The sequence below is a fragment of the Candoia aspera genome, chromosome 4 (genome assembly GCF_035149785.1).
Source record: "Candoia aspera isolate rCanAsp1 chromosome 4, rCanAsp1.hap2, whole genome shotgun sequence".
NCBI lineage: Eukaryota > Metazoa > Chordata > Lepidosauria > Squamata > Boidae > Candoia > Candoia aspera.
The window spans coordinates 232,502-254,312 of record NC_086156.1 but is presented as its reverse complement, the minus strand read 5'-3'; the positions used below and the strand labels follow the sequence as shown (position 1 = coordinate 254,312).

Sequence of the window (21,811 nt, the reverse complement as noted above, 5' to 3'; positions counted from 1 at the left end):
GATAGGGTCAAGGAGGGTCCAGGAAACCACAGTCAGACGTCCATACCAGGCAGTATTTTAGATTGCTATGCACTAAACTTGGAAGCACCTCAGAAACAATGTCATTATTGCTAGAAGTGAGCCTGGATTTGTGGAGAATAAATCTCACTATATTAAACTTACCTCATTTTTTTATTGTGTAGTTTCTGTTCTGGAGCGTGGAAATGCTCTTCAGCAAAGCTTTGACAAAGTACTCTGTGATACACTTCTTAGCAAGCCGGTTAAATGTGGGATGAGTGGCATAACAGTGAAGCAGATACATAGCTGACTTTTAAAAATTATATATTATATAGAGATATATAGCGATATAGATATATAAAAAGACACATAGGTGACTTGACAATTGTACTCAAGCCATGCTTGCAGTGGTCCCTCGAGAGACTGGAGAAAGTGCCACAGCGGTCAGCCTAGAGCACCCAACTTCAGTATGCATGGCTTGGATGAAGAGGTAGGGAGCAGGTTTATCAGTGTGCAGATGATATAAAACTGGGTGGGATAGCTAAGACTCCAGAAGACAAAAATTAAATCCAAAACAATTCTGACAGGTTAGAGAAATGGACTGAAAATAACTGTTAATAAAGGCAAATGGAGAATTCTGTTAGGAAGCAAAAATCTGATGTGCAGGAATAGGCTGGGTAATGTCTGGCTTGGTAGGCGTCTCTGTGAAGGGAGATGTTAGAACTGCCATTAATTACGGAGTGAATACGAGCCAGCATTGGAGACCCAGTTTGGTGTCGTGGTGAAGGCACCAGGCTAGAAAGCGGGAGGCCCTGAGTTCTAGTTCCGCCTTGGGCACAAAGCCGGCTGGGTGACCTTGGGCCAGTCTCTCTCCCTCAGCCCCAGAAAGCAGCGAGTGGCAAACCACTTCTGAAACCTTGCCGAAAAAACTGCAGAGACTTGTCCAGGCAGTCACCAGAAGTCCACACCGACTCAAAGGCATACACGCACACGAGCCAGCTTTATGATATTGCTGGAAAAATGGGAAAATGCAATTTTGAGCTGTATCAACCAAAGTATAAGTTCCAAATCACAGGAAGTAATTGGTCTACTGCTTTGGTCAGACTCCCCTGCCCCACCCCGCCCCACCACACCCCAAGTACTATATCCAGATCCTGCCCCCACATTATAAGGAGGACCCAGAGACACCGGAACAGGTTCAGAGAAGGGCAGCAGCAATGGAGCTCACTCGAAACCAGGAAATGGAAGGAGCTGGGCATGTTTCATCTGGAAAAGAGAGACGGGTGGGGTAGATCAGGTGGGACTCTTCAGCCCAGGAAGGGTAATGCCATGCAGGAGGTCAAGGCCTGTTTGTTCTCTCGTGCTCCTGAGTGCAGGACACCGACCAGTGATTTGAGGTGCAGGAACAGAAGAAAAAGCTTCCCGACAGGAAAAGCCAGTCCATGGTAGGACCGGAGTCCCAGGGGAGAGGTGGGCTCCCTTATTTGGATGTGGTTAAGGGGAGGCTGGACATCCAGCTGCTGGGACGCTCTAGGGTGGAGGGGACCCAAGGGCCTCTAAAGCAGTCCTAGCCGAGGGGGACACCTCAAGCCTGGCTGAGCCTCAGGAGCCTCCGCACAGGATGAGCAGGTCAAGGCCGGCAGGAGAAGACCTGTGTGTTGTGTGTTGTGGCTTTTTTCGTTTTTTTGTAAGGATGAGGTGTGAGGAGGTCTTACTCCGTTTTAACCTTGCCTTCCCTCCCAGGAGCAAAAGGTGGCATCCATGATCCTTCCCCTCCCCTTCCAGCCTCCCAACAGTCCTTTGGGACAGTTTTAATCTCGAGAGCTAATTTTGCTCCAGAAGTCTGGATTGTGGCTCTTGCCCAGGGCCCGCTCCACTGCCTCTTGCAGAACTCCTGGCTCAGCTGCCAGGGAGCCCATGAGACCTTGGCTACGGGAAGGCGGGCAAGGGAAGAAAAGGGAGGAGAGCAAAGTGGTTTCCTCCCAACTGCCCTGGGCTGGTGGGTGGACCTCTTCTTCATCTGGGAGGAGGGTGAGGAACTTCTGTTCAAAGCAGAAAGGCAGAACCTTCATTTCTGCAATTAGTTCGGGCAAGGGCTTGGGCAGGAAAACAGGTGGCTGATGGGATTTCTCTGCCCACGGTTCTGCAGTGTGGTCTTGTCCGTGGCCAAGAGCTGCTGTGTGTTTGGTCTGCTCTGGTTTTGGGCAAGCCTTACAGAGTTGTTTTCAGGAGCACCCTGGGTGGGGTTCCCAAGACGATGGCCATCAGAGTGTGGGGTGGGGGGAAAGGGCTGCAGCCAATTCCTGCCGGTGTGCTCTTCAGGCTTCTCCCTTGAGGGGCCCTCCTGGGCCAGGTCTGGTGAATCCGCACAAACCCAGGGATGGGCTAGGAGGGGTCCTGCCCTGCTTGCTGCACTTTACATGTGGGGGAGGCGCCAGATGAGTGGGCCTCTCCTCCTGACCGCAGGTCGCTTGCGCAAATGGGGAGGGGGGCTGCGTTCCTTTGCTCCAAGTTCTGGGCATGGGGCAACCCCATGGCCAGCTGCTGGGGCTCTGCACAGTAGCCTGCCCCCTTGCCTGCAGGGGAGGCCAAAGCAGGAGCCGCCTCTTCCCTCCCCGCTGCCTGGGGTGGGACAGCAGGGGTTAAGCCGGGCCGGGCCGCAGTGGGCCCAGGGGAGGCACTGCCTTGTCTGGGCTGTCCTGTCACTCACTCATCTGGACACCCAGACAAGAGCCCTTTCTGCTGGGCCTTATCAGCGGCCAAGTGGGGGTCAGGGGCGGGGGAAGCTGAGCATGCTCAGTGGTGAGCAGCAGCTGTGCTGAGCCAATGCAGATGGGTAGAATAGGAGGCAGATAGCAGGGTGCTGGCCACATCGATCGGCGCCCCTTTGTGCGGTGGGAGATGGCAGCCACGATAATAGCGCTGGTTTGGTGCCTCGTCCATCTCCCTCATCCCAGCCTTTCCAGCTGGGGACTCCAGATAGCGGAGGTCTCCAGAGGGAGGGCAGGCAGGCGGCAGGCAGTGTTCGGGATGGCTCTGCTGGAGGGGCTGGCCAGCCCAAGGCAAGGCCACCCGTGACGCCCCTTTCCCCTCTGCAGGGAAGAGAAGGAGTGCTGGATTCGGGCCAAGTATGAGCAGAAGCTCTTTCTGGCACCCTTGCCCCACTCGGATGTGCCCCTGGGCCAGCAGCTGCTGCGGGCTGTGGTGGAGGATGACCTGCGGGCGGTGGTCATGCTGCTTGCCCATGGCACCAAGGAAGAGGTGAACGAGACCTACGGGGATGGAGATGGACGGACAGCCCTGCACCTCTCCAGTGCCATGGCCAACGTGGTCTTCACCCAACTCCTCATCTGGGTAAGTAGAAGGTCCCTCTGCTGGCCTCCCTCTTCTCCCCACCCCACCCCTCCCCCCACCCTGCCAAAGCCTGGAAGGACCTCTGAGCTTCATTCTCGTCCCTGCAGTATGGAGTGGACGTGAAAAGCCGAGATGCCCGGGGCCTGACTCCTCTGGGCTATGCGCGCTGCGCTGGCAGCCAAGAATGCGTGGACATCCTGCTCCAACATGGCTGCCCTGGGGAAGCCGCTGCAGGCAGTCTCACCCCCAGCTTGCCTCGCCGCAACATCAACAACAATGCATCCGGCACTCCGCTCTCTGAGCCGACCTGCCCTGTTGGGGCCCCAGGAGCACTTGGTCCAAGCCTCTAAGAAGTTGGCAGCTCCTGTACCCATGGCCCTCTCAGCAGGTCGCTGCATGGTCTCACTGGGCAGCCTCCTTGTGACCCTCACCATCCTCTTGGGGCCCGGAGAGACTGGAGCTTCTTGGAGGGGATGGGGGTATCCTTCTGCACTCTGCACCCACCCCCCAAGAAAAAGGGCACATGAACACCACTTTGGGTGCCTGGGCAGGTGACCCCCTTGGCAACCCCCGTTTCTCTGCTTCTCCCCCACCCACTTTTCTGCTTCTGCCAGGACCTGCTGCAGGTCCTCTGCCTGGTGTGAGGACTCGTGGGGGAAGGGGGGGCAGTTTCAATGCTGCTTGACATTTCCCAGCATCACTTGTCTCAAGTCAGTTGTGTATAAAATGTACATTGGAAATATTTATATGACAGTCTGTAAATAAGGTTTTCTGCCCTGTTGGTGTGTCTGTGTGTGCAAGTGTGAGAGAATGTCCCCACAGCAGAGAAGCTGCATAATAAAGGAACTGCTCCACTTCCCCCAAGACCTCTGCAGTTGGCTTTGTGATCCTGGGTGGAGGGGAGGGGGCCACAGCGGACAGCCTTCCCCCAGAGTTGGGCTGTTGAAGATCTGCCAGTGGAGTGCACAAACCCCACCTGATCCCTGTGCACCTAGTAAGGGATCAGGGAACAGAGGGGCCTTCCCAACTCTCCTCTTGAAATCTGAAACCCTTGCAGGGTGGTCCCCCCCCCCCATTTATTTCCACCCCTTCCCTTGCATTGTGGATCCTGAAGCAGAGGGAGCCCTCTCCACTTCACTCTGGAGCTTAGTCCCTACTGTCCCCCAGAACAGCTGCAGATGGGGAGGGGGGCAGAGGGTCTCACGCATGCCTACGATGGGAGTGGGGGGCTCGCACAAGGCCAGTAGCTGCTGCAGCCGGCGCCTTCGTCCTTGCGCTTTGCGCTTCTTGTCGCTTGAACCGAGATCCAGGCCTAGCCAACAAAGGAGCACCGCGTTCTTTGCCGGAGGCTGACTTTAGACAGCCAGCAGCGGGGGCAACCTCTTACCCCCTCCCATGGTTTATTTGCCAAATACTCCGTACTGGAGTAAGTCCTCTACAAGTGCTTTCTGGAAATAAGCGGGGAGGGCGTGAGAAGTCCGGGCAAGAGCTTAAGAGGCAGCAGCTTCGCCTGTGGCGGGGGCAGAAATGTCCACTTCCCAGGCCATTTCTGAGCTGTCAGGATAGTCCCTCCGCCCATAGCCACGGGCCGGGGGGGCCGGGGGGGCGAAGGTCCTCCGCTTTCCGCCCACGTGGGTGAGGAGGATTCTGCCGCCGCGGGAGTCGACTACTCCGGGTACCAGGTCCATAGAAAATAGATTTATTGATCAATACACGACTCTGCACGGAACAGATGCGGGGCGCGGGGCTGGTGATACCTATGTACAAGAGGCCGAGGCACGGGTGGGGGGAAGGGCGCGCCCGTATGTACAACTTTACACCGAATAAATAAGGGGGGCTGTACAGGGGGGCGCCGCAGGGCGTCAGGGGCGCTGGCCCTGCTCCAGCTGCTGGTGCTGGCTGCGCACGGCGAAGCGGTTGACGTGGACCGGGATGGGCACCACGATCTTGGGGTTCCGGACAGGCTCGCCCGAGCGCCCCGTGACGTTGCCGGCCTTGATGCGCTTCCACTTGGCGCGCCGGTTCTGGAACCAGATCTTGACCTGGACCTCGCTGAGTTTGAGGGCGTGCGCGATCTGCGAGCGCTCCGTCAGGCTCAGGTACTTCTTGCAGTGGAACTCCTTCTCCAGCTCCAGCAGCTGCTCGCTGGTGAAGGCTGTGCGCCGCCGCCGGCTCTTGCCCGGGCCCGACGAGGACGCCGCCGCCGCCGCCGCCGCCGCCGCCGCCGCGGTACCGGCAGCCGCCGCCGCCGGCTCGCCCGAGCCACGCTTAGCCTTGGTCTTAGCCGCCAGCGACCCGCCGCCCGGTCCTTCCAGGAAAGGCTCCTCTTCGCTTTCCGCCTCCGCCGAGCTGTCCTCTTCGTGCTCGCTGCCACAGGCCGCCTCCCCGGCCCGCCCGTCCGCCTTCTCCTCGTCCGAGCTGTAGGCCTTGCCTTCTGCGGGAAAGAGAGGGAGGGAGGGAGGGAGGAGTGGGGGCTCCGCGAGGGAGAACAGCCGCCCCTTGCTGGAGACCCCGCATCGCCCGAGCAGGCAACGGAGCAAAGCACCGGGGCTGGCGCCAGGCTCAGCTCCTCCCCACGTCGGTCCGAAGGCCCCTGCTCTCCACGCCGTCGCTGGCCTGCCTTGGCCCCGGCGCAGGCCGAGGCCGAGGCCTTCCTGGGAGCCATCCACACTGCGGGAGGGGCGCCCAGGCCGTATTGGGTCCTCCCGCGGCAGCCCCGGCCTGGGAGTGCCCACGCACCGCCGCCACCGCGCCGGGCAGTCCGCTTTCGCAAGCCGCTGGATGGGGAGCAGCAGAAGGCGCAATCGGCAAGGTACCCCCTCCCTCTCCCCGGGAGCGTCGCGAGCGGGACAACCGGCAGAGGCAGGCGGAAGTGCCGGTGAAACTTAGATGCAGGACGGACGTTGGAACCGGCACGAGCCCAGGTGAGAGAAGGGGACTTGCGAGCCCAGCACCCGAGGGCCGCTGGCTTGCTTAAGGCCGGCGGGGCGGGGCGGGGCTGCTTGGAGAGGCGGTGGTTCTGCTGAGCAGAGGCAGAATCCCTGCGGCCCTTTGGCCCATCTGCTGCGCCTGCAGGCGGCATTCGCGGCACGGAAAGCAGATGGGAGAAAGGGAAGCTCCGGGCAGCTTATTGCGCGGCAGGTCCGGCCCGTCCAAAAGGTCCCGCGGAGGAGGTCGGACTTGTCAGTGGCGGGCGGCGGGCGGGGGTGGATTTGGCGCCTTTGGCCAGAGCGAGAAGGCCGCTCCGCGAAAGGTAACTCTTCTCCAGCAGCCCGCCTGCTTCAGTGGTTTGCCCACTGGCTGGGCTGGATCTTCTGCCAGGAGGAGGCGGCGGCCCTCTCAGCCGCTTGCCCCTTCTCGTCCCACCGCCGCGCTTTCTGCAGCCACTTGGCGGCGGCGGCAGGAGACCGACGGCTGCCTCTGTCTCCGTCCTCCCGTCGCTTGGTTGGCAACAGCCGGAGGCTGCTGGACACCAGCTCTCCCCCAGCTCCGATTGCCAGCAGTCAGAGCTTCGGGCGGGCTCCCAAGGAAAGACCGCTTGCTTGGAAGGTGGTGCCGCGCCCGGGGAACGAGGCCTGCCCTCCGCGACCTTCCGGGACCCAAGGCCCCGCAGGCCTTTCCTCGCAGACTTCTGGCACTGGCTAGCCAGCTGCCGCATCCCCTGGACGGTCAGTCGTGGCCTGGGAGCCCTTCGCTGGACGGTCCCTGCTGTTGGGAGCTGCCCGGCAACGGGATCTGAGGCCCCGGCAGGCCAGGCAGGCGAGACGCGTCTGCAAGCCAGGGAGGCTCAGGGAACTCCCGACTCAGGATTCAGGCCGGACCGGGGTGGGGCTGGTTGACCGAGAGGCTGCCCCCGGTCTGGGTAAATGAGTCCGGTTATTCTGCTTGTGTGAATTTGGATATCCCGGTATCCTTGCTAGCCAACCCCCACCCCCCCTTCTCTGCCTCATCCTCGCCGAAGCAGCACAGAGGTGAATGCCAGGGATGATCTACGGCTGAGTGCCTCTGGGCTTAAGCGGAGTGTCTTTCTGGCATGCCCGAATAAGGACCTGATGCGAAGGAAAACCCTGCTGCGCCAGGCAGGTTGTCAGCCGACACGAAGGAAGGGGAAGGTTCCTCCAAAGGGCTCCTGCTGTCGAGGGGCTCCCGTGGCGTTCTGGACTCGGCCAGGTGGTTTTGGACCGTCACACCGAGGGGCGGAGCACTGCCTTCCCCGATATGTCTTTTACCTTCCCAGACTAGCCTGGGGGTCTTCCCAAACCCCCGTTGGCCTACCGAGAGCCCCCGGAGATTCCCTTCGGCAGGGCAGAGCCGGGCTTGCTCGCGCCGCAGCCCCAGGCAAGCGCTGCGATGGCCGGGACGCACTTGCTGAGGCGGGGGCAGCCACGGGATCCCGAGGCAAGCACAAGAGGAAGCCTGGCTGCCCTCCCAGCGGTCCAGTCAACTCCCGAGCTTCTCCTCCGGGCGGTCGCGACGTGGCAAAGACCTCATCGCTCCCGGCGCTGAAAATCCCCCGTCGCCCGCCCGCCCCCCGGGGTTTAAGCGTGTCGGGGTGACCCTTGGCAGCCCAAGGCTGCCCGAAGCAGCTCAGGCCCGGACGCAGGCAGGGGGCGACAAGGCAGGTGCCGCTGCTTCCTTCGCCGGGCTGCAGGGCCAGCCGCCACTGTGCCGGGAACGGGGCAGCTCCAGGGTGATCTGACCCGGCCGAGGGGATACCCGGGCCGGGAAGCGGCGCGCCTTGGCAGGGACGTTCTTAGCAAGCAGCGCCACCTTGGTGAGCCTAGATTGGCCTCGCCTGCTGGGGAGAGAATGATGGAGGCCGAGGTCCAAAGCCTCCTGGGGTGGGGGTGCTGAAAAAGAAACGTTCCCTCTTCCGAAGCACCCCTTCCCCCGAAGTCGGCAAACTTCTATCCTAGAAACCTGCATGGAAGCCCTGCGGCCAGGTTCGTCACTGGCCACCGCCTTCTCCAAGAGGATCCCAGGTTCTCCCGCAGGACTTGGACCTTCCTCCATAGCTGCCCTGCTCTGCTTGGGAGGGCTTTCCGCTCAATGCAGGCCCCCCAACAGCTGTGGGGAGGTGGGGGCCATCCACTACACATACTCCAGGAGGGCCGGGCCGTTTCTCCTGGAGGTGACACAATGGTCAAGGTCAAGGTCATGCCAGTGTTCTGTCCGGGCTAGGGGCCCCTACTCTGGAGCCCGAGGACTCACTGCCGAAGTGCATGAAATGGCCCACACACCCTGCAGGTGGGTTATAGAAATTCCACGGTGCGGGTGGGTGGGGGAGATTAGGGTGTTCTTCCTCCTCCACTAATTAGGTGGGTATTAAATGTTTGCGTCCCGGGGCAGCCGCTCTAAGTTGCTGCTCTGCCCTGGAGGGCTCCTAGCAGGGAAACGGGGGCACCAGCAAGGTTGTATCTTCCTTGCCCCCCGCCCCCCGCCGAACAAGGCGGTGAGCCGCAGGATGGGCTGCTCCCCTCCCTTCTTCCATACCGGAGGTGCGGGTCACACCAGATTCTGGCGGGGAGATCCGAGTCCAGCCCACCGGATTGAACGAAGGGACTACTCGGAAATAGCCGTCTCTCTTCTCAGGAGTCGACTGGTGGCTCACTGCCTCAGCTTCTGGAACTTTTTCCTACAAACCGGCCTGAATTGGGGCCCTGGCTCTTTCTTCACCTTTTCGGGAGGAGAAGCGCCGAAAAGACCTTCCGGCCCGCCGCTGTCAGAAGACGCTGCCGAGCGAGGTTTTGCCTGGGTCGACCCGCCCGCCCGCTCGCCTGCCGTTTTTCCGCTAATTTTTCTGAGCGCCGGATCCCGTGGCTGCAAGTGCCAACTCCCGCCGCCGCTCTTCACCGGGCCGGAACTCCTGCGGGCTCTGGGACGCCCAGCCAGGAGTAAAAGCTTCGGGCGCCTCTTTTCCAACCCGCCGGCCATCTCGCCGCCCCAGCTCGAGAGGGGACCAGTTCCTGCCGGGGTTGGGACGGCTGCTCCGATCTGACCGCGGGTCCGAGGCAGCCTTGTGAAAAGCCCGCTGTCCTGGCCCTCTGGAACAGAGAAAGTCGAAGGCTGCGGAGGAGAAGCGGTTCTCGTCCTCCGTTCTGGGGTTCCTTTGGGTCCCGAATGGGGCACGGACAGCCGGGCTCGGCCGCTCCGCAGCACCAGGGACAGCTCCAGCTCCGTCCCTCCTGCCCGGGGTTTTCCGGATGGCACCCCCGCCGGCCCACGAGACAGCTCTTTCGCCAGAGGCTGGAGAGGTCCATTGGAGCTCCCCAGCTGCGGGGCGGGAGGTGCACAGAGCCAGAGGCCAATTCCAGACCAATTCTGTCGGCGCAAAGACAGGGCGGTGCTGGACAAGAGTCCGGGAGGCCACCATTCCTCCGTGCTCAAGAGGGGAGTGCCCTTTGGGAAGAGACTTTACGCCGGCGCGTTTGGATATGGCGGCGGCGGGGACTAAGGTGCAGGAACCGGACCGATCAGCTTGGGAGCCCGGCGATAGAGAGACCAGAAGTTACGAGGGCTTCAAACGAGGCAGGCGCGGGAGAACGGCGAACAGCTCCAGGATGCCCGCTGGCCAATGGGGAAGGGACCGCGCTGACCCGGAGAAGCTGCCGAGCCACCAGGTTGGCTGGCCATGGCCTTCACCCTCCCCGGAAGTTCGGTCCATTCCCACGCCCTCGTTGCCCCCTAAGGCACTCCCGGTTTTTGAGCAAACTTTCCCGCTGCTAGAAAAGTTCCAGCAACTGCGGCAACGGCCAGAGGGTCCATCCCGCGTTTCCTCCCCGCACGCCACCCCACCAGCCGCCCGCGACGAGCGACCCACCTGCCAGGCCAGGAAAGGGATCCGGGAAGTGCAGCGGTGGCTCCAGAGGTCCTTTGTCCCGGGAGGGAGACAGTTCGCCGCTGTCCAGACCGTCGGCCGCGCTGCGTCGGCGGCAGGGTGGCTCGGTGCTGCTTCGCCCCGCGACCGGCAGCTCCTGAGGTGGGTAGAAGCCGTCCGGGGGCTCCCCGAAGCTTGGCAAGGCCGTGGTGAGCGCCACCATGGACGGGACGGCTTGGCCGAGACTAGCGCAGAAGGAGTTGGTGAGGCGGCCGGCGAAAGAGGCCAGCGGGGCCAGCGGGGGCAGCCCGGTGGCGGCTTGCAGCGGGCCGTGTGGCAGCACCAGCGGGCGGTAGGGCATGAACATCGGGTAGCCGGTGTAGAGCAGCGGGCCGGAGCGCGGGGCAGGCGGCGAGTGCCCGATCAGCGAATCGATGGAGAAAGCAGTGCCTTGGCCGCTGGTTGGCCTCTGCATGGCGGCTGGCCCGAGCCCACCGGCACTTACCGGCCTGGCTGCCCCCCCGCCAGACCCTCTCTGGGCGCCAGACTCCGGGTGACCCGGAGCTCCAGCCCCGGAGAAGGCGCGGCGCCTCCCGTTCCCCCGGTCGATCGGCCGGGGCTCCTTCCTGAGCTCCGGGACCTCCGACGGAGCCGCCACGCCGCTGCCTCGGCGTCCCTCCCTCTGCCGCCCTGGCGCTTGGCTGGCGCTGTCTGCCGAGAGAGGGCGGGCGGGCGAGCGAGGAGGGAGGAGATGGCAGGGGAGGGGGAAGGGGGTGTCGCCCTGCCTCTGCGCTCATCCATCTTCCTCAAATTCCGCTTGAGTTCCCCCCAGAGCCTCCCGCCCCACGGCCGGGCCAGGGAGCAGCGGCGGGTTCCCACTGGAGCGGCCAAGGGGCCCCTGGGAAGCGCCGCCCCCTCCCGCCTCATCAGCCATTATGACTGGTGATTGATGATTGCCAATTACCGGCCGGGCGCACAAGGGCCTTTTGTCGGGGTGGGCGGGACCAGCTGCCCCGCGGGCGGAGGGAGGGGTCGTACGGGGACTCTCCCACCAATCGACTCCCGCGGGGTCACCCTCTCCGGCGCTCTCCTCTTCCCACCGACTCCCGCTGTTCGCAGCCAGGATACCTAACAGTCGCGTCGCTAAATTTGCCAGTCCGTGGGTCGCTTGGGTATCGCCCAGTTATGTGCTAGCCTCCCCTCCTCTCAATCTCTGGTTTTGACGTTGCCTTCCTCGCTCAGCAGAGCCTCCTTTCCGGGCTTTCGGTCCGGTCGCTGGAGCCCTCCTTCCCTTTGGCTACTGGCATGGTGCCCTTCACCCCTGCTCTCCTTGCCTCGATCCTCCCCCCTCGCTCTCCCGCTCGAGTTCATCCCGAAGCAGGGCCGGCTCGGCCGTTCAACAGGTCTAACCTAGGGCTGGGCTCTTCCCGCGAGAGCTGATCGCTGCTGGCCAGCCAAACCGGACAGGTCCTTTGATCCGGGGCCACACCAGATCCTTTTGGGGGGAAGATGCCCACAGCACAGACGGCCCTCCCTAGCTCTGTCCGCCGATCCACCCTGCAGGACCAGGGCCTAGAGGAGGAAGGCGAAGGGGCAGCCTCGAGCCCCTCGTTCCTCACCTCTCCTTCCACAGATAGGAAGCGCGCAGGGCTCGCCTCACCCTCTGCCTACCTGGGATTGCCAGAGCAAGGTATCTTGGCTGGAGCTCCGCGCAGGACGGGGACCACTCGGTTGTTGCCGGCGCCGGGAGGGCACAGCGGTCTCGACCCGAGGAGCTCTCGTCTTCTTTCGGTCGGAGAAGGCAACCCAAGGGCGCTTACCTGGCCCGCACCTGCTGCGCCCAGTCTGTCCGGCCGGTCTTTATCAGCCTTCGAGGGATCCCTTCTCGCGCCCCGGAGAACGATAGACACCTCCCGGACTGCGCTGCGGCGGCCTTTCCCTGAAACCTTTGCTCCGATAACAGGCCGGGCGGGGGGTGGGGGGTGGGGGGTGCGAAGCCAGGTGGAAGATCCGAGGTGGTGGATTCCCTGAGTGCTCAGAGAAAGCCCCCCACGCTGTCTTTCGTCCACTTAACAGTTTCCCACCCAGCCGCATCATCCTGAAGTCCGGCAACAGATTCCTGCCTCAGACTCTGTCCCGCCGGCCTCCGCAAAAGGACTATGCGTGCATTGGATCACCCGGAGGGCCTCGATGGCCTGGGATTATTGCAGGCACATTATTCTTGTTCCCGCAGAGAGCTTCCCGCGCACGGTAGCAGCACGGCCCTCTCTCAGTCACCGCCAGGACCCCGCACCCTTCCTTTGATCCGATGTTGGCACTCCTCTGGCGGAAAGGGCCCTCCGCAAACTGCCTTCCATCTGGGTCCTGCAGCGTCGCCTGGCGGTGACCTGTGGAAGGGGCGCCAGACCCTGCTCGTCTGCCTCTAGGGCTGCCACTGGAGGTTGCTCATTAGGCTGTGCCAGGCCTTGGCAAAAACCGAGCCGAGAAAAGGCCCGACTGGCAGTGGAGTGCCACCCCCGCCCCACAACACACAGAAACAGCCACGCACCACAGAGAAGCAGTATCTTTATTACACACACGGGCAATCTACAAAATAGCTGCAAGCTTCCCGGATCTCTTCAGCAGGCAAGAGAAATAGTGGGGGATGGGGAAGAAAGAGTGAAAGGAAAGGAAAGAGAGGTGGGAAGGGGTGAGAAGTGACTTCTCCGGGCATGTGGGACGGGGTCTCCGCCAAGTTTGCTTTGATCTGGGATTGCGCAGAGGCCACTTGCCTTTGCTCAGCGGTGCCCCACGGTGGTTTGGGGATTCAGGGAAGCGGGGGGGGGGGGGTCCGCTCTCGGGCGAGGGAGCTTCCAGTGCCACCCCAAGGCTCTGCCAGGAAAGCAGAGGGGGCGGGCGGCGGCTTGCAAGGAGGGCCAGGTTGGAACCTGGCAGTCAAGGACGATAACACAAGGGCAACTTTCGCCTGGGCTTCTGCCTCGCCGGGCCGGCTCAGCCTGCCGGAGCACGGGCCCCTAAAGCAGGCAGGGGGGATCCTTCAATCTCCCTCGCGGCAGGTTCGATGGATCTTTCTCCAGGCTCGCCTTGGAGAGCTTACCCCCGTGAGGGGAGAGCTGGGGGACTCCCCGTTTGATTTTCCCTCTTGCCGCCTCCCTGCGCCGCGAGGGTAGTTTCCTCTGCCTTGGCCCTCTGAGAAACGGCCGGAAGAGTGGAGGTGCACTGGGTTCCCCATGAAAGTGGGACCACGCGGGGCCTGCCAGGCTGCGGGTGAAGGGCGAGGGTGCTGGCGCTTCGCTTGGGTTGGATTCGAGGCGCACACTTCCCCCCATCCCGAGCTGAGGAGGAGGGCCGAGCGACTAGTAAAGCACGTCCTCGAAGCGAAGCAGCACGAATTGATGCAAGGCGGGCGGCAGCTGCAGGCGAGGCAGGGCCTGGAGGAGACGGCCTTCCAGGCAGCTGCGAACAGCACAACGGGCCAGATGCTGCAAGGCGCGGGGGCTCTGGCCTAGGGCGAAGAGGGACTGGAAGAACCGCGGGTGCTGCTGCAAGGAGGGAAGCAGAGGCCATGAGAACAGGCAACTCAACGCCCACGCACGTGCCCCTTCGTGTTCGGAAGCCCCGGGCCACCCGTGGATCAGGCCGTCCGCTGGGCCTCGGGACCTTCGTGCCACGGCTCCGGGCCGGGGCGCACGCTGACTCACCCGCACGAGCTCCTCTGGGACAGCCTGCTGCCACGCCTCCGTGACGGGCACGTGCATGTAGCAGTTGAGCAGGACCTCAACAGTGCGAGGCGAAGCACAGCAGTGGCGCAGCACCTGCCGAGGGCGTGGGGGGTGGGGGAGAGGAAGAGAGAGAGAGGCTGCGTTAGTGCCGAGCGCAGGCTGGCTCCCTTGGCACGGAGGTCGAGTCCCCTGGAAAGGTCCCTGCCTGAAGCTTGCGCTGGTGCCAGACCTACAGAGTGCAGAAGTGACCCCTTTCCCAGTCTGGCCTCGCTCTCCGAGGCTCAGGCCTAAAGACCAGCCCGAGGAATAGTTGCCTTCCGATCTCGGGATGAGAACAGTTGCCTTTGCTTTACTGGGATGCCTATTAGAGGATGGATGTCCGACCCACCCCCTCCTTTTGCCGGCGGCCCTGCTCCTAGCAGATCAACCCCTGATGAAAGAGTCAGCTCCATAAGAATCACCAGCTCTGACTTTCGCAATGCACGCTAGCCCTGGTTGACTGAAACACCGTTCCTAAATTAACCCAATAGCACTTCCCCCCTCGCAGGCTGAGCTTGGCTGGCCCTGGCTAGTGCCACGTGCCTGCGGTTTGCCATGGCCTTTCTCCGGATGTTTTTAAACTTCCAGTCCAGCCTCCGGCCGCCTCTAGCCTAAGGACTGCCGCCCTGCTCCACTAGCCAGCGAGAGATGCCCTGCTGCTCCCGTCCCTGGGAGTCCTGCTCCCTCTCACCCGCATCATTGATCTTGCTTGACCCTCAGCCCCGAGGCCTGGAGGGAGAGAGCCTCGGACCCAGCTAGGCTGAGCTGGGCTGGGGCTGGGGTTCGGCTGCTGGAAAGCCAAGAGTGAGGTGCGCGTTGTCCGGCAGCCTTGCAGGGCCCCGAACTTTCTTTGGACTGAAAGGGCCCGGTCAAGTCTGGCTCCCACTTCTCTCAAGGCCGCGTACGGAGGCAATGCAGCAGCAACATCCCGGCTATCCGCGAGTTCCTCTGATACCTCCCCAGACAATTTCCTGCCCAGAGCTAAGAGTATCCGAACCCCGAAGTTCGCATCTCCGTCATTATGACCGCGAAAGACCCACTTTTGCGGCAGATACGCGCCCCACCCCGGCCGGGCACTCCACGGTTGCGCGGCCTGGACTTCCCTGAGCCGCCCGGCTCCAGCCTACGAGGTCGAGCTCGCGCCGACTGCTTCCTCGGGCCTCGGCTGCCTCCAGCTGTTTCCCGCTCTGGGATGGACTCGGCGCCGAACACAGCAGGTTGCCTCGCGGAGTGCAGGAGCCTCGGTATCCAGAGGGCACCGGCAGGTTGCTACTCCTTCCCGCTCCTTCCCAGAGGGCAGCTTGCCGCGCCGGACACCGAACAGCCGTTAACTCGAGCGGTGTGTGTGTGGGGGGGGCGGCGGGGTGGTTTCCTGCCCCTACGTCGCTAGCAGTCCGCCTGGCCGGGGCGTCTCCGCCCCAGGGGCTGGTGCAGGGCCAAGGGGAGCCTGCGCTGCCCTCGGCGCAGGAAGGAGCGGCCGATGGCAGCGCTGAAGGGCGCTCTGGGGGAGCCAGACCAAGCAGCCGGCTCCCGCGAGGTTGGAGCCAGGGGAGAAGGCGCTTCCGTGGGCCACGTCTCTCCCCGCGACCGCGTGGAGGCTGGTCAACACGCACCTTGAGCAGAGCCCCGGGCCAGACGCGCACCGCGCTGTGGTTAAGCAGGTGGCGCACCGCCAGCTCCGGCTGGTGCTCCAGGCGGTAGGCCGCCACTTGCAGGGCGTTGTGGAGAGCCGTGCTGCCGCTGTAGCTCATGATGTTGACGCTAGCCCCGCGGGCCAGGAGCAGCGCCACCACGCGATGGTTGGCGGTCTTGCAGGCCTGGTGGAGAGGGCGCTGGCGGTCGCGATCGGCGGCGTTTACTCGGGCACCGGCCTCCACCAGCTGCCGACACACGTCGTAGTAGTCGTCCGCGGCCTGGGCGGAGTGCGCCAGGGTGCAAGCAGCAATCAGCGGGGTTTGTCCCTCGGCGTTTTTGGCCTCCAGGTCGGCCCCGTGGTGCAGGAAAAGGCACACGTGCTCCACCAAGCCCAGCCGAGCCGCCACGTGCAGCGGGGTGTCCTCTTCCTCCTCGGACACACAGTTCACAACGGCCCCATGGCGCAGCAGCAGGCGAGCGCAGCTGGAATAGGGGAGACCACAGGAAAGGTGCTGAGCTACCGGGTCTTTCTGGTGCCTCAAAAGCTCCGGGGCTGGCAGGCCTTTCTTTCTCGTCACCCCCAACCCTGCAAGGAAAGGCGCGGGACGCGGACTCGTCTTCGAGCCGGTATCAGAGTTGCGAAGGCAGGTTTAAACCGCCGTAAGAAGGGTTGATGACCGTCGAAGGTGCGGTAAGCCTCTTGTGGGGCTCCTGCCGAGGACGGGCCCTTCAGAGCAGCTGTAAGGACAATGCCTCGCCTCTCTTCCCCCTTCCCAGCCCTGGCAAGTGGCCGATCTTCCGAACGGGGCAGCGGGCACCCCGTTTCAGCTCTACAGCCTCCTAAAAGGGTCTTTCCCAGCTGCTGATCTGAAAAGGTGGCCATCCACCCATCTGCCGTTTGGCAAAGTCCTTTTTTTGCAGCGGCCCCACGACGTTCCCTTAATTCCACCCCCCCACCCTCGCGTGCCCAAATCATCTCCCCCCCACACCCCCCGAAGCGAAGTCCGAGGCCGGGCAGTGCCTGGGAACAGAGGAGGCGATGGGAAGGTCAGCGTCGCACCCTTTAGCTCCCCCTACTCCAAGATGGGTAGGGAGCGCTTCAAAGAGCGGCGGGGAAAGGCCGAGGTGAAACTGCTATCCCCGTCACCAGTTCCTACCCGCCTCTACTCCCCACCTCCGCGAGCCGGTAGTGAGGAAAGGAAGGCCCGGAGGGTCGCCGGCATCACTTTGGCGGCGGAAAGCCGCTCCTCGGCACTCTTCTATCGCACCAGGGCGGCTGGAGGGTCTGGCAGTTAGAGGGAGCCACGGTCAGCTCCCGCTAGCGGCCTTCAGCGATTCTTGGGCCAAAATACTATCCACGAACCCAGGCTTTTCTTCACTTCATGTATGGCTGGACGATATCACCAGCGGATGTTCCTGCGCTTCCCTTTGGATTTGGGGGTTCCACTATTCGGGAAAGGAAAAAAAGGAGTCCCACGTGCAGCGAGCCACTCAGCCAGATCCGGAGGCCGCGTGGACAGGGTGAGCTACCTCAGGGCTGCGCAGATTGTGGAGAAGCCGTCCCTGAGAGCATTCGCGCCCACCACCGTGGGTCTCCTTACAACAGAACAGAAGCCTCGCTCCTGCTTCTGAGACCCGCGGCTAGCTGCATCTCCCTTCCACTTGGCCGCCGCCCCCTCCCGCCCTTGCGGGTCCGAGGGCTCACGAGCGCCGCCGGGATGGGCCCGGGCACAACACCTGGAAGAAGCCCGATCCAAAGACTGCTGCAGATTTGGCGCGGTCCAGTGGGTCAGACTCTTGCTTCCACAGCCTGCCGGCTGCCCCTTTTGGATCTCTTCCCACCTCCGTTTCCTAGGTCTGATTTCAACGTCCCAAAAGCCAGAAGGGTGAAAAATGGGGCCTATTTCTGGTGCCGGGCACTTTCAAGGCCCCCAAGCTTCCCGAAGCCCTCTCCCTGCCCTGTTCCGCCCCTTTCTCCACCGCGGCTAGCTGCTCAGGGCGAGCCCGCGGCTGTTTCTCTGCAGGGCGCAAAGCGCCGCGATGCAAGGCGAAGCTACTCACTCGCAAGAGCCAGGGGTCCGGCAGAGGTGGAGCGGCTGAAATCCGCCTTCTGAGACGGCCCCGGAGTCAGCGCCGAAGGAAAGCAGCAGCCGGACGCAGTCGATGGTGGCCGCTGCGCAAGCCGCGTGCAGGGCCGTCTGTCCGCCCGGCGCCAGGTCCACCTCGGCCCCGCGCAGCAGCAGATGGCGCAAGCAGTCCAGGTAGCCGCGGCTGGCCGTGATGTGCAGCGGTGTCGTGAGCTCCTGCTGGTAGGTCAGAGACCAAATCCCTGGGGAGAGAACGCCACAGGATCAGGCGGCCTGAGCGACGCAAAGCGAGGGCAGCAGCAGCCCGCTGGCACTGGCCTCGGTCTAGCCCGGCTCTGTGAGGGGCAGGGGACGCTCTTCCTCATTCGCAGCTCCAGCTGCCTACCCCCGGAGGGGACAAAAGCCTAGGGCCGGCCACCTGGACCCCCGCGTTCATAGCTGCCAGTGCCCTTTCCTCCACTAAACTGCCCAGCCCGCTCCACTCTCTCTGGGCGCACTCAGCCAACGGGAATTGGAGCGATACTGCCGCCACTCGTTCGAATCGCTGGTGTCGAAGACGGAGTTGGGGCCCACGCCGCTCTCGGGGTCGCTCAGGAAGCAGAGAACGGTACACCCGTCCCCCGCCAGCAGGGCCTGCCAGAAGGCCTGCGCCGCTCCCCGCACCATGCTCGTCGCAATGGGCTCCATGGCTGTGCCTGTTCTCCAGAGGCCAGGGTGGGGATCTCCCCGGCAGAACTTTGGTCGGGCGCTCCTCCTTCGCTCCGGGGTGACTTATTCTAGGGCACCTAGCCTGGAGTGCAGGAAAAGGCAAAACCTGGGTGGAAAGGGGGTGGGTGACACGTCCAACCCGGAAGGAGATGGAGGCGTCCCCGCGCAGTCTCCAGGCTGCCCACTGAGCGCCTAAGCAGGAGAGCAAGGGCAAGAAGCAGCGTCCAAGTGCGCATAGGGACAGAGCGCAGGAAGCGTCCCTGCCCCGTTCGCTGCTGCCACCACAGAAGGCGAGCGAGACGTCCCGGGACAATCTGGAGTGGCACCCGGGAATGCGTCCATCTGGTTGCAACCTCCCATCTGGATTTGTGCCCATGTTGTCAGCAGTCTTACACAGCCGAAGTGTGTAAAGGGCATTCCTCTTTCCCTCCTATCTGCCTTTCAGGAAGCCACCCGATGACCTTGATCGGTCATCTCTAGATTTCCCTGAAGGCCCTGCTCCTTACAGTTTTGCCCCCTGACCCCTTGGTGGCAAATAGATTTTCATATCCAGTTGCCACAGCATATCATCCCAGGTCATGATGAAGAGATACCTGAAGTGATGCTGGTAGATGAGGAGTGAAGATAACCCTTTTTGGGGGGAGATGGGCGGTGACAGAAATTTGAATAAATAAATAAATAAAAACTGGGCATGGGTGCAAGAAACAAAGAATTAAACACAAGCTCAGGTTTGAGCCTACCCTGGGGGGCTAAGAGTGGCAAGCAGTGCCCTTCTTGTCAGTCCGAAACACTGTTTAGAGAAGCCCAGACCCTATTAGGGGAAGATGGGCAGAAGATAATTCAAGTCCCTGCTGTGAATGTCTGGTGTGGTATTTGGGGGCTAAAGCACAGATAGTCACTTGGAGCTGGAAGCTGGACGAACTCAGCATCCGAGGAATTGGCAGGGATGGAGTTTTAGGGAGGTTTTTGAGCCTGCAGGACTTGAGGAATTGGACAGGTCCTTGTGAAACTGACTCTGCCACCTGTTGGCTGGACCTTTGCCCCATGTGGTATTTGTTTGTTCATTTGTTTGTTTATCCAATGTATATGGCTGCCCATCTATTCAAGAACCTCTGGGTGTCAAACAAAACAAAAACAGAACATTTAATTGAAACAAAAACCCAACCAAAGCCCAAAACCACTAGACGCATACTGCACACTCATGCCAGAGCTCCCATGCTAATGTCCTGACCCCAAAGCCTGGCCTTTGCTATTGTCAAGCATAGCATCTTTTTGCAAGGGTTGGGAATTGAGGGCACTGGCTCTACTCCTTCCTAACTGTTCCAGTGGGTGATTATGGGGCAAGAGAGCCCTAACCCCTGGGCTCATTCCTCTCCCTCATTTTATTTCAACATCTCTGCAAAACTGCTGGGGGAGATCATCTGCCAGTTCATGAGATACCATAAGTATGCAGATAACAGCCAGTTATCTATCTCTATCCAGATTATCCAGGTCCTGGATGGAGAGAAACAGGCTCAGACTCCACTCAAGCCAGATGAGTGGCAGCCAACTCAAAAGGCCACCGACTCCAGGACTGCATCATCATGGACTCAGAGAGTGATGCTCCCCAAAAGAGAAGCTTACATCCTCAGGGACTGTCTGGCCATGGCTCTCGATCAAGGAGCAGGCGGGGCTGCGGCCAGGAGGCCCTTTGCCCAGTTGCAGTCTCTCCTGGAATGGGGCACTGAGGGCACACATCACCCACACCCTTCTCAGCCCTCGCTTGGATTATGGCAATTTGCTGTACTTGGGGTGCCCTTAAAGACCACAGGCTCAAATCTGCTGACCTGAGCTCTGCTCTCTGTCCAGGCCCTCCCCCAGGACTCCCTCATCACCTTTAAATTTGCTCAGGAATCTTGGAGAAGGGATTCCATCAAGAGTCCTCCAGGCCAACTGTTTCTGGGTTCCTAAGGTACACTTCACAGCCTTGTGTGGCACAGAGTGGCAGGTGGCAGCATTGCACCCAAAACTCTCCCCGCAACCCAGGTTCGATCTCAGCGGAAGCTGAATTCTCTCTCGGGTAGCCAGCTCAGGTCGACTCAGCCTTCCATCCTTCCGAGGTCAGTAAAAGGAGTACCCAGCTTGCTTGCTGGGGAAGGTGACGAGTGGGGAAGGCAATGGCTAACCACCCTGCTCTATAGTCTGCCAAGAAAATGTCGCGAAAGCGGCATCCCCCCAAAGGGTCAGACATGACTCGGTGCTTGCACGGGGGACCTTCCACCTTTCAAGGTACACTTCACCAGGTGACTTAGACCCAGCAGCCGCATTCACACAACCCAATAAAGCTTGGTTAGTTTGAGTCTCTGTTCACGTTTTTGTGGCCAAGTGTCTTGTGGGACTCAGTCTGTTCATTTCATTTGTGTGTGAACCAAGCAAATGGGTTAATCATTAATGACGCTGAATACGCTGGGAGAAGGTAGGCAGCGTACGCAGAGCATTCTCCACCTGCTTCCTGACTCTCTCAAGGGTTACTAAGAGATAAGTTTCCTCTGAAGAAGCATTTTGATTCTCCTTCAGCAAGGTTTGGCCTCCGCATGCCTGAGCTTATTATTAAAGCAAGTGCTTTAAAAAACTCAACTATTTTGAGGGAAAAACTACAGCTTTGTTGGCAGTTTGCCTAAAGTGCCTTTCAGAGGAAGGAATGCCCCCCCACCCCGTTGAGAGGGAGCAACTCTTGCCCCAAGTGGAGGGGCTGGAAAGGCAGATGGGCCCCTTCAAGCTGCTCCCTGAGAGGGATGGGCAGGGGTCCTGAGGGGTCTGCTGCTCACTCCTGCTGAAGCTTCTCTCCCTGGGAGCAGAGATGCTGTGCAGCCTTTGCAGCAAGGCAGCTGCTTCCAGCCCCCTCTCCTGGTGGGGTGGGGGGTGCGTGTGTTCCTGTGGCAGGCTGCTTCCCCTCCGAGCCGCCTGCTGCTTGCCTACTGACTGGACCAGGGACTTAGCAATGGCTACTCTGACCCAGAGTACCTGTCTGAGGAGGAGGAACGTTACTGGGGGGGGGGTGCATTTTAGCCTGCCCACTGGGTATTATATTCTGCTTGCAACCACCAGGTTTTCTGTGGTGCAGTGTCCAGCGGCACCACTCCCAAAGGCTCCGAGGCCTGTCATCTTCAGTCCTGCTCTTACCCCATTTCTGACTGGTCCATCGCAGGTCCTGACTCTTTGCGTGGATGACCAGGTTGACTGTGGATCGCTCTGAGAAATGCCGCTGCACCTCTACCAGGTTCCCTGTGTACAGGGCGTTCTGCACCACCACGTCCCGACACTCCAGGGGACCCTCCTGCACACTCCTGCTCTGCAGCGACCTGGGCCTCTCAGCACCCTCTTCCCCCCACTGCCTTCGCTTCTCCCTGAGCTCCTGGCAGGGCCTGCTGGAAGGCTGCGGGAAGGAGGGGGGCTGTGACATGGGCCTCCTG

The 21,811-nt window shown here is 61.5% G+C and overlaps 3 protein-coding genes across 4 annotated transcripts in view; 1 reads left to right on the top strand and 2 right to left on the bottom strand.

Moving 5' to 3' along the window:
* Positions 1-4,210, top strand: part of AGAP3 (ArfGAP with GTPase domain, ankyrin repeat and PH domain 3) — a 66,909-nt gene extending 62,699 nt beyond the window's left edge. The window contains exons 17-18 of the mRNA XM_063303161.1: positions 3,096-3,351; positions 3,459-4,210. Coding sequence (XP_063159231.1) covers positions 3,096-3,351; positions 3,459-3,701 — 499 coding nt within the window. The 3' untranslated portion in view covers positions 3,702-4,210. The remainder of the gene's footprint in view (positions 1-3,095; positions 3,352-3,458) is intronic.
* Positions 4,211-5,096: 886 nt separating this feature from the next.
* Positions 5,097-10,643, bottom strand: GBX1 (gastrulation brain homeobox 1). The gene is made up of 3 exons (XM_063301902.1): positions 10,207-10,643; positions 8,952-8,961; positions 5,097-5,825 (listed from the first exon to the last, which is right to left on the bottom strand). The coding sequence occupies exons 1-3, from the start codon at positions 10,641-10,643 to the stop codon at positions 5,214-5,216; spliced, it is 1,059 nt and encodes a 352-aa protein (XP_063157972.1). The 3' UTR covers positions 5,097-5,213.
* Positions 10,644-13,183: 2,540 nt separating this feature from the next.
* On the bottom strand, positions 13,184-21,811 carry ASB10 (ankyrin repeat and SOCS box containing 10). Of its 2 annotated transcripts, none has more exons than XM_063303157.1 (5): positions 21,522-21,811; positions 17,626-17,893; positions 15,543-16,047; positions 13,870-13,983; positions 13,184-13,710 (listed from the first exon to the last, which is right to left on the bottom strand). In XM_063303157.1, the coding sequence occupies exons 1-5, from the start codon at positions 21,799-21,801 to the stop codon at positions 13,525-13,527; spliced, it is 1,353 nt and encodes a 450-aa protein (XP_063159227.1). In that variant the 5' UTR covers positions 21,802-21,811; the 3' UTR covers positions 13,184-13,524. The 2 variants fall into 2 exon arrangements, with proteins under 2 accessions (XP_063159227.1, XP_063159230.1); XM_063303160.1 differs by having other exon boundaries at positions 13,184-13,707.